The sequence below is a fragment of the Anser cygnoides genome, chromosome Z (assembly GCF_040182565.1).
Source record: "Anser cygnoides isolate HZ-2024a breed goose chromosome Z, Taihu_goose_T2T_genome, whole genome shotgun sequence".
NCBI classification, from domain to species: domain Eukaryota; kingdom Metazoa; phylum Chordata; class Aves; order Anseriformes; family Anatidae; genus Anser; species Anser cygnoides.
The window spans coordinates 1,361,704-1,371,663 of record NC_089912.1 but is presented as its reverse complement, the minus strand read 5'-3'; the positions used below and the strand labels follow the sequence as shown (position 1 = coordinate 1,371,663).

General features: G+C 51.1%; 1 protein-coding gene across 2 annotated transcripts; it reads right to left on the bottom strand.

The window, feature by feature from the left end:
- Nucleotides 1–4,105: 4,105 nt before the first annotated feature.
- On the bottom strand, nucleotides 4,106–8,320 carry LOC136789133 (E3 ubiquitin-protein ligase Topors-like). Of its 2 annotated transcripts, none has more exons than XM_066988906.1 (2): nucleotides 8,077–8,320; nucleotides 4,106–5,238 (listed from the first exon to the last, which is right to left on the bottom strand). In XM_066988906.1, exon 2 carries the CDS (start codon nucleotides 5,149–5,151, stop codon nucleotides 4,120–4,122), a length of 1,032 nt encoding a protein of 343 aa, XP_066845007.1. In that variant the 5' UTR covers nucleotides 5,152–5,238; nucleotides 8,077–8,320; the 3' UTR covers nucleotides 4,106–4,119. The 2 variants fall into 2 exon arrangements, with proteins under 2 accessions (XP_066845007.1, XP_066845006.1); XM_066988905.1 differs by lacking the exon at nucleotides 8,077–8,320 and adding an exon at nucleotides 5,372–7,293.
- Between the last annotated feature and the right edge of the window lie 1,640 nt (nucleotides 8,321–9,960).

Genomic DNA, 9,960 nt, shown 5'->3' with positions numbered 1-9,960 from the left:
GACTAATTGTAAGAGACAACTAGCAGCAATATGTCATGCTTTTCCAGCCAGCAAGCAAGGCTGATGTTGTCGGTGCAGCACGTATTTGCTTACCACGAAGTACAGCAAGGCACTGCACAACAAGGAAAACGATGACTGGAGCCCTGCACCATGGGTGAAATTGCACCGTGTCTCATGTAATCTCCTCGGACAGGTTGCTGGTGGGACGTTTTGCTCGGGTGGGCACTGTTTGCTGACCAGCACTCACGGGAGGCATTTGGGTGGTCTCCGGGCACCTCTGCCCTCCAGTGGTGGTCTGCCCCAGCTGCTCCAGCGAGGATTGCGTTTGGTTTTCTGACCCTTAGCATGCCCTGCTAGTTGATTTTTTAGGATTTCTTGTAAAACGGAAATAGATGGGCCTGGAAAATGGGAGAGACTGTACTTTTCCAACAGCTCTGCAGGTTTGAATGCACCCATTTGGTAGGTTTAACACAAAACTCTCCACACCCTGCAATTCATGTCATGACATTCTCCTTTCCTGGCTTATGTTCTCTGCATACTTTTATCATTTGAAGTGCTGTTTCAGCTTTGTATTTGAACTTTGGCAAAATTTCAAGAATTTCTGTAAAAATCGTAGTTCAGCTTTCCCTCTCTACCTTATTTGTTATATTAGGAGTTTTGCCTATATAGTACAGCAAAAGGTTTTAAAATAGGAATATGTCTCAACGCACTCTAATCCTAGCATGAAATCCATATCAGATAATGCATCCTAAGATCTGGCAAACTGCTTAAATATATCTTTGACCTTTCTGGAAAGAGGATGACACAAGTGCAGATTTATGTTAAGTTTCATCTGCCCATTCACCACTGTTTTGTTCTTTCCTGTCTATTAGGAATTCTGATTAATGTCTTGGTTGCCCCATTTGCAATAAATGCTCTAGAAACTGACTGAATATCCAGGAAAGACAGATGGATGTTTCGACAGTTACAGCTTAACATAATCTGTGTGCATTTGTTGTGCACCTGAGCAAACCTCACGTTCCAGCTCCTCTGAGAAACCCCAGCTGATAATGTGAATCCTATCAGTGTGAATTTGTTACTTACGTGTAAAAATGGTGAAAACCAGAATTGTGTCCAAGTCGAACCCTGTGGTTCTCGGAAAGTGGATGGGTGTCTTAGCCAGAAACTGTTCATATCCATCTGATTATTCAGCTGAGTTGTCCTATTTCCTCTCTTCACTGATTCATTTTGAACACACTTTTCTTGAAAAGAAGAGCTGGGCATTAGGCAGCGTGTTGCTGTGCACCACCACTGGGGAGCTTTGGGGGAGGTAAAATTGCTCAAATTCTATATTTAGCTTTTTCTGAATTCCTCTCACAGTTCAGCTTGCAATAATGATGTGGTTACAGAGCCGCGTGAATAAGCTCTGCTCTTTCCTTTTTTTTAAATTAAAAAATAAAAAATAAAAAAACAGGACCAATCAAAAAACACAGAAGGTGCCATTGTTGACCAAATGCTCTTTGCTGATGCCCATCAGTACCAAAGTACTCAATTTACAGCATGTAATTTCACTTCTGCAAATGTGCCCTAAAATAACTCCCCTCAGAAGTGTTAAGCAAGAAGGGAAGCAATGTGACTTTCTCAAGCACTAAAAATAGGAAATCATTGCTGTAACTTTAACACCTTTTCAGCAGCTGCTCTCAGCAGCAGCGTTTGCAATTGACCATCACCTAAGATTCTGTAAAATGCACCCTCCAGCAGTGGCTCTGACGTACCTGTGGACGTGTGTGAACACAGAGAATAAATTCCTACAGCTGCATAAAAGGACTGGGAACAGTGAATACAAGCACACTTCTAAAAAACAAAACTGTCCTGTAATCTAGGAAATGTCTGTGTTGAACTTATGTTCGCGGACTGTTCGTTGCTTGGGAGAATGTTAAAGTTTGCTGAACAAATCTGCACAAATTTGCGTAAGTCATCTTAAGTTGTTCAAGTTCCACTCTGAATCAGAGGGCTGGAGCACCTCTCTTACAAAGCCAGGCTGAGGGAACTGCGGCTGTTCAGCCTGGAGAAAGCTCCAGGGAGAACTCACAGCGGCCTGCCAGTGCCTAAAGGGGGGCTACAGGAAAGCTGGGGAGGGACTCTGTGTCAGGGGGTGTATGGATAGGACAAGGGGTGATGGCTTTAAAAGAGGGGAGATTTACATTAGATATAACAAAGAAATTCTTTACTCAGAGGGCGGTGAGGCCCAGGCCCAGGCTGCCCCGAGGAGCTGTGGCTGCCCCATCCCTGGCAGTGCCCAAGGCCAGGCTGGATGGGGCTGGGGGCAGCCTGGGCTGCTGGGAGGTGTCCCTGCCCATGGAAGTGAGGTGGGAAGTGGGTGGTCTATAAGGTCTCTTCCAACCCAAACCATTCCATGATTTCTTAAAAGCAATCTTCCCTGTACAATCTTTCTCATGCCAAATAATCTTAGATATTTCTTTCTCCTTTGGACAAAAGACCTGTGATTTCCTTAGCTGCCACTGATGAGTCCGGAGAAGAGCAATCTTTGAGACTGTTCCCCAAGAAAACACAACAAAAAAAAAAGAAGCAGAGCAGTATGTGATGGGATGGTTTTGTCAAGACAGGAGAGAGAGCCATGCAGAGCCAAAGAGGCTGATCCTATTTGCAAAGGGTATTTAACTCCCAACAAGCTAAAGTTAACTGCAGTGACAGCTGAAACCATTAAGCATCTTCCAGGATGATGGTGTCTATCCACAGGTAAAATCATGCTTTCTGGGGCGCACACTCAAGAGAGTATCATTAGAAAGGGAGATAAAAAAGGTTACCAAAATAAAACAAACAGTTGTTTCATCTTGAAAATGTAGATAGTGTTTACTAAACCCTCTTCTCTGAAATAGGCCATTATGGACTGCCCATTTTTCTAAGCTGTTTCCCATCTCCCCATCTTCTTTTTCTTCTGTCTTTTGTTGTCTGTGCTGTATTTGAACTGGACTCTTTATGAAGGTTTATTTAAACAAAGTAGAGACAAAGACATTTCAACCACAAGAATGTGTTTCCACTTAGATTCCAGTTGCTTTGGTTTTGTATTTTGCCACTTGAATTGTTCTATTTAGTAACATTTCCACCTAAGACCGATATTAGTGTTCTTTCTAGATGAAGTTATCCCAAAGAATTTTGCATTTCTTTCCCCTTTTATTTTTTTTTTACAACAGCAATAGGTTTCTCTGTATTTTTTTTATATAACTGTCATGAAGTCCTGCTGCGAAGCAGGAAACAAAATCAATGTAGAAGGCAAGCCATACCACCTCACCTTTGAACTGCTGTACACTTTTCACTTTTTTTTTCTAAACTCTTTCCATTTAACAGCTTTCTTCTGTTAATTTCTGATATGACCTTGTGACTAGTATTTTGTATTTCAACGTATTTCTAGATCGCAGGTCACCTCAACAGGAGAGGCACTTGGCTCTCCAGAAAACTTGAGGCTGGTTTGTTCAAACAGGGCAAATTCCTCTCTGACCTTTCTTGTTTCCGTTTGAAACACTTAACTGGGGCTTGGATTAGGTCAATGAAGAATGAATCTAAATCCAGCCATTCTTAAACTGAAATCAAAATGCCCACGTGTTGCTTTGACCAACTTAGCCAAAGCAGCCCCAGTCTGCGGATAGGCGAGGCTTGTGCCTGCCCTCTGCTCCTCCTCAGGGCAGCCTTCAGATGCCTGTGCTATCTGACCGTATTGCCGAGTGACATTAAGCCACACAGACTGCTTCTGGACGCTTTCAAGGGCTACCTGTCTAATAGGTCAAATGCTGATTTATATCAAACAAATAAAATGCAGCTGGAAAGGCACTGCAGTGTGAGTTACTAGAACAGCACTCGCTGCTGGAAAAGAGTTTTAGAACATTGTTTGAGCTGAGGTTCTGCTATGATAAAGCAATGGCATTTCAAAGCACATTAATCAGCCATGACCAAAGGGACAGTGGGGGCCAGCAGGGCACGGGGACGGCACCAGGAAAAGGGAGGGAAGGCAGCAGCATGCACGGGGCTGTGCCAGCTCTGGTTTGAATCACACCGAGACTTTTTCTGTGGTATATTCAATCTATTTTATTGTTTTTTATTTCACCACCCGCAGGAGCCCTGCTAGAGGCGCCGGGGGGGCGTCCTCTTGCAGGGCTGGGGAGAGTCTTGGGCACTGCCTGCCCGGGTGCGCTTCCTGGGGCGCCGGGACCCCCGAGTCGAGCGGTGAGGAGTGGAGGGTCTGCGCCTGCAGCCCCGGGCAGAGGGACCTGCTGCTGCCTCCTGCCCCAGCTCTTCACGGGGCTCTTCCTGCTCCCTGGGGCTGTCTGCAGATGGGACTTCAGCAGGACCCCCACGCTGGAGCATGCTGGATGTGCCGGGGATCTCCTCGACGTCAGGGTCTGCAGAGCTGCTGGAGGGCGCAGGGCTGGTCCTGAAGGCTCCCTGCGCTGGAGCAGCGTGCCCAGAAGCAGCTGCAGGTCTGGCCTCCTGCGCCCTGGCAGGGCGGCTGCTCTCGAGGCCCAGCAGCCTCCGTGCGTCCTCGCCGCAGAGAGCCACGATGGTGCCGACGAGCCCGTCGATGAGCGGCACGGTGAGGGGCCCCAAGGCGGGCTGTGTGTGCTGAATGATGGCGTCCCTGTCCAGCCCCATCACACACAGGGAGTGCAGGAGGAAGCTCTCTGCAGCTCTCGCCTGCCACCAGCGTGTCCCATAGATGGCTGAGAGCTGGCGGCGAAGCCAGGGCAGCACAGGGTCGAGGATGTCCCTGCGCTCCCTGAACAGCACGGCCCAGTCCTCGGGCAGGAGGCCGCCCACAGCAGCGCGGGGATCGGGCTCCGCATCCCTCTCCTCGGCTGGCACAGAGGACGCAGCCGGCGCTGCAGGGCTGTGGGGGGCGGTGGCGCTGCCTGCCTGGAAGCCAACAGGTACGGGCACTGCGGGAGGGGAGACGATGCATTCCAGGTAGTCTTCGTCTCCCCGCACGGAAACCTTGATGGTCCTCATGCCCGTCCTGCAGAGTGGGCAGCTCGCCTTCAGTTTTGCCCAGCGCTGGATGCAGCCCAGGCAGAACCGGTGGTTACATGGTGTCGCGTAGGCCACGTCCTTTCGCCCCTCCCGGCACACGGGACACGTCCACGCCTCCTCTGTGGCCATGATCTTCTCGTTAAGGTGCGCTGGGGAGAGCTGATGCTGATGAGCTGCTCCCCTGCACCGGCACTGCAGCAGCGGGTATCGCGCACGCTGCGAGGAAGAGAGAAGGTCACTGGCTGTGCCCCGGCCCCTCAGCAGGAACCCCCCCGGCCCCAGCCCCACGGCTGGGTGGTCCCACGTCCCCCGCGGGCCGCCCCGGGGCACGTGTCCCCACACAGCTCACCTGCGCTGCTGCAAGTGCTCCTCACAGGGCCCCGGCTGCCTGAGCCAGGCAGGGCCGGGGAAACACAGGCACTGCCTGCGGGGACGGGCACTGAGAACAGCTGCCGACGGCCCCACAGCACAGCTCCAACAAATCCTTGCTCGGCGCTCCAAGCCTCGCACAAACGCTCAGCGGGAGTCCAGGCACGAGCCAGGCTGGGGCGGGCTCTGCCTGCGCCCCAATATGAGCAGCGAGGGCCGTGAAGTCACAGTCCGTTGCTGGCTGACCTCAGAGCCCATGGCTCTGGGTGACCTCAGAGCCCATGGCTCTGGGTGACCCCCACAAACCAAAGCACGTGTCTGAGAGCATTGCCCAGACGTTTTGTGAACTCCAGCAGGCTTGCTGCCCTGACCACTTCACTGGGAGGCCTGGTTCAGTGGCCAAGCCCCGTGTCAGTGAAAAATCTTGTCCTCACCTCCAGGCGGACCCTCCCCTGTCACAGCTCCATGCCATTGCCTCGAGTTTTGTCAGCGTCCCCAGAGAGCAGAGCTTAGCGCCGGGCCCTCCGCTCCCCTCGTGAGGAAGCTGCAGGCCGCCATCAGGCCTCTCCTCAGTCTCCTGCAGGCTGAACAAACGCAGGCACCTCAGCCGCTCCTCATCTGTCCTGCCCTCCAGACCCCTCACCACTTTGAAGCGCTCCTTTGGATGCTCTCTCTCGAAGAATTTTATGGCCTTCTGATAGTGCCGTGCCCAAAAGTGCACACAGGACTCGAGCTGATGCTGAAAGAGCGCAGAGCAGAGCACAGCAATCCCTGCCCGCGACCGCCTAGCCATGCTGTGCTGGAGGCACCCCACGATGCCGTTGCCCCTCCTGCCTGCCAGGGCCCACGGCTGACTCACGTTCAACTTGCCGTCGACCAAAAGCCCCAGAGCCCTCTCTGCAGGGCTGCGCTCCAGCCTCTCCTCCCCCCAGACTGCCCGGACAGCCAGGGTTGCCCGTTGCCAGGTGCGCAATCCCTCACTCGCTCTCGCTGAACCTCATCTTGTTGGGGATTGCCCAGCTCTCTGGTTTGTCAGGATCTCTCTGCAAGGCCTTCCTCCCCTCCATCGAGTCAGACGCTCCTCCCAATTTAGCATTGTGCCTAAATGGACTCAAGACGCCCTCGAGTCCTACATGCAAGTCGCTTAGGACAACATTGAGGAGAACTGGCCCTAAAATGGAGGCCTGCGGAAGCCCCCTAGCGACTGGCCGCCAGCCCGATGCAACCCCATTTACGATAACCCTTGGAGCCCGACCCGTCAGCTGCTTGTTCAGCCATCGCATTATGCATTGCTCTAGCTGTGTGCTGCTCAACTTGTCCAGAAGGAGACAGTGAGAAACAGTATTGAAGCTGTGCTGAAGTCCAAACAGGTGCCATCAGCTGGCTTCCCTTGGCCAACCAGACGGTTGACCACTTCCTAAAAGGAAATCAAGTGCGTTAAGCAGCACTTTCCCCTCGTGAACCTGCGTTGGCTGTGATCAATGGCTGCATTGTCCTTCAGGTGATCTTAAGAACTCCCAGAATACTTTTCACCATATTTTTAACATTTTTCCCTCCCAATTGATTCGGGGGAGTTGAAAAATCATAAAATAATAACAATAATAATAATAATAAAGAGAAAATCATATTCATGTTTCTAAGAAGAACAGGAATAAAAGAATAGGGAAGGTAAGCGAGGCAAAGTGCAACCACTGACCAGCTGCTGACAGATGTCCATCCCATCCCCAAGTAGCAGCCCTCATACCAGCCTGGCCTAGCAGTTCGTAGTAATAATTCAGCACCACGCCCTGTGTTGTGCAATATCACTTTGGCCTTTTGCAATGTCCCTGTGTGAAGCATTTTGTACACAACAGATGCAAATCTGCTCCCATCCACTGCTTTCTCTGTTGAATGTAGAAGGGCAACATTGCTGACTAATGCTCTCTTGCAGTCCCCAGTCTTACATCTCGAAACTTAAGCAAGCTGCATTTGAAAAGGAGAGTGGAAAGGGCAAAGTGAAAAGGCAAAAGGGAAAGGGAAAGGGAAAGGGAAAGGGAAAGGGAAAGGGAAAGGGAAAGGGAAAGGGGAAGGGGAAGGGGAAGGGGAAGGGGAAGGGGAAGGGGAAGGGGAAGGGGAAGGGGAAGGGGAAGGGAAGGGAAAGGGAAAGGGAAAGGGAAAGGGAAAGGGAAAGGGAAAGGGAAAGGGAAAGGGAAAGGGAAAGGGAAAGGGAAAGGGAAAAAGGGAAAGGGAAAGGGAAAGGGAAAGGGAAAAGGGAAAAGGGAAAAGGGAAAGGGGGAAAGGGAAAGGGAAAGGGAAAGGGAAAGGGAAAGGGAAAGGGAAAGGGAGAGGGAGAGGGAGAGGGAGAGGGAGAGGGAGAGGGAGAGGGAGAGGGAGAGGGAGAGGGAGAGGGAGAGGGAGAGGGAGAGGGAGAGGGAGAGGGAGAGGGAGAGGGAGAGGGAGAGGGAGAGGGAGAGGGAGAGGGAGAGGGAGAGGGAGAGGGAGAGGGAGAGGGAGAGGGAGAGGGAGAGGGAGAGGGAGAGGGAGAGGGAGAGGGAGAGGGAGAGGGAGAGGGAGAGGGAGAGGGAGAGGGAGAGGGAGAGGGAGAGGGAGAGGGAGAGCGAAACGGAAACGGAAAGGGAAAGGGAAAGGAGAAAGAAAAATTTAGGAATGGTTTTTCTGTATGGTATTGAGGAGAGGATGCCTCACCTAGTGTAGAATAATGGATATAGTCATAACGTTGGCTATACGGAAGGAGAAGCGTCTTTCCTCCACATTGCGTATGGGGAACAAGACTGAAGCAAAGGAACCTTTGTGGCTGAAACAGAAGAATTGGAGGTTAATTTAAAAATGTTATTTCTCTAGGCCAAAGGAAAAATGCACTGAACACTAGGCCAAGGCAAGAAATAGAAAGCTCTTCTTGAGGAGAGAAATCTCAAAACCTAAGCACAACATCGGGGGAAGATTAGGGCTGTCCAGAGGAAGAAGAAATACCCACAGAGTGAAGCGGCAAACCCATCCCTGGCTGGAGTAGGGTTGAAAGTTGCAGCCTCTGCTTACATACACGATGGCAAGTACAGCAGCAGTCTCTGCGCAAAACAGACTTTAAAAAGAGAACCCATTCCTAAACCATGGGAGAGATCCCTGACACAATAGCTCTCAAAGTCATGAAGGGAGCGGAAGAGAGGTTTTGCACGCAGTGTTTGCTGTTTCCATTGCTTGTTAGGGTTATGCTTTCCTTGTATACAGCATCTGCATACAGATGCTGCGAAGCTTCCAGGTCGCTCCCTGTCACTGGGTGAATTTTCACGAAGGAGAGTCCGAATGGAGGGAAACTGGGCTGCATGGACTCAACTACTAAGCCTCATGCTTAAGGAAGCCAGCGTCCTCCACAATTACACTTGGCAGTCGGTGCCTGGACGCTGCCCAGTTCTGGGGGCATAGAATCACTGAATCACTGAATCACAGAATATCCTGAGTTGGAAGGGACCCAGGAGGATCATCGAGTCCAACTCCTGGCACCACACAGGTCTACCCCAAAATTCCGACCACGTGACTAAGTGCACAGTCCAAACGCTTCTTAAACTCCAACAGGCTTGGTGCAGTCACTACTTCCCTGCGGAGCCTGTTCCAGTGTGCGACAACCCTCTCAGTGAAGAACTTCTTCCTGATGCCTATCCCATCCCCAAGGAGCAGCCCTCATTCCAGCCTGGCCAAGCACTTCATAGCAATAGTTCAGCACGATGCCCTAGGTTATGGAATATCCTTCTGGCTACTTCAGCTCAGCGTCCTGCTGCTGTCCCCTCCCAGCTCCTTGTGCACCGCAAGTCTCTTTGTTGGCAGACAAGTGCTGGCATAACCCGTGCAATAGTGTCCCTGGTTAGGTCCTGCTCTCCATGGCAAGCCCCTCAAACATCGCATTGGTTTTTCACGTTGACAGTAATGAGGTAGCAAAGAGAAATCCAAGAGTGATCAAAAGGGACTTTACGTCTTTGTGTCAACTGGTTGGAGGATTAGGTGCACGAGCAGTGTTTTCCTCCGTCTTACCAGTAGCAGGCATCAATACCGAAAGGAACACGCAGACCTAGCAGATGAACAAGTGGCTGCGAGGCTGGTGCCACCAACACGGTGTTGGGTTCCTTGCTGATGGGAAGGTCTACATGACACCAAGCCACCTGAGTCCTGGTGGGAAGCACCTTTCTCAGAGGAGGAAAAGGATTTTTGCCCTGGAGTAAGCAAGGCTGATTGTCAGGGCTTTAAACTTAGATTCAGAGGCAGAAAGGGACAAAGCCAGGCCGGTCAGCGATAATCACAGAATCACAGAATTGTCTAGGTTGGAAGAGACCTCCAAGATCATCTAGTCCAACCTCTGTCCTAACACTAACAAGACCTCCACTAAACCATATCACTAAGGACTACATCTAAACATTTTTTAAAGACCTCCAGGGATGGTGACTCAACCACCTCCGTGGGCAGCCCATTCCAGTGCCTAACAACCCTTTCAGTAAAGAAGTTCTTCCTAACATCCAACCTAAACCTCCCCTGGCGCAACTTTAGCCCATTCCCCCTCGTCGTGTCACCAGGCACGTGGGA

Bases quoted from the DNA above. Each gene is read 5' to 3' on its own strand.
- LOC136789133 (XM_066988906.1), bottom strand. From the start codon at position 5,151: ATGGCCACAGAGGAGGCGTGGACGTGTCCCGTGTGCCGGGAGGGGCGA.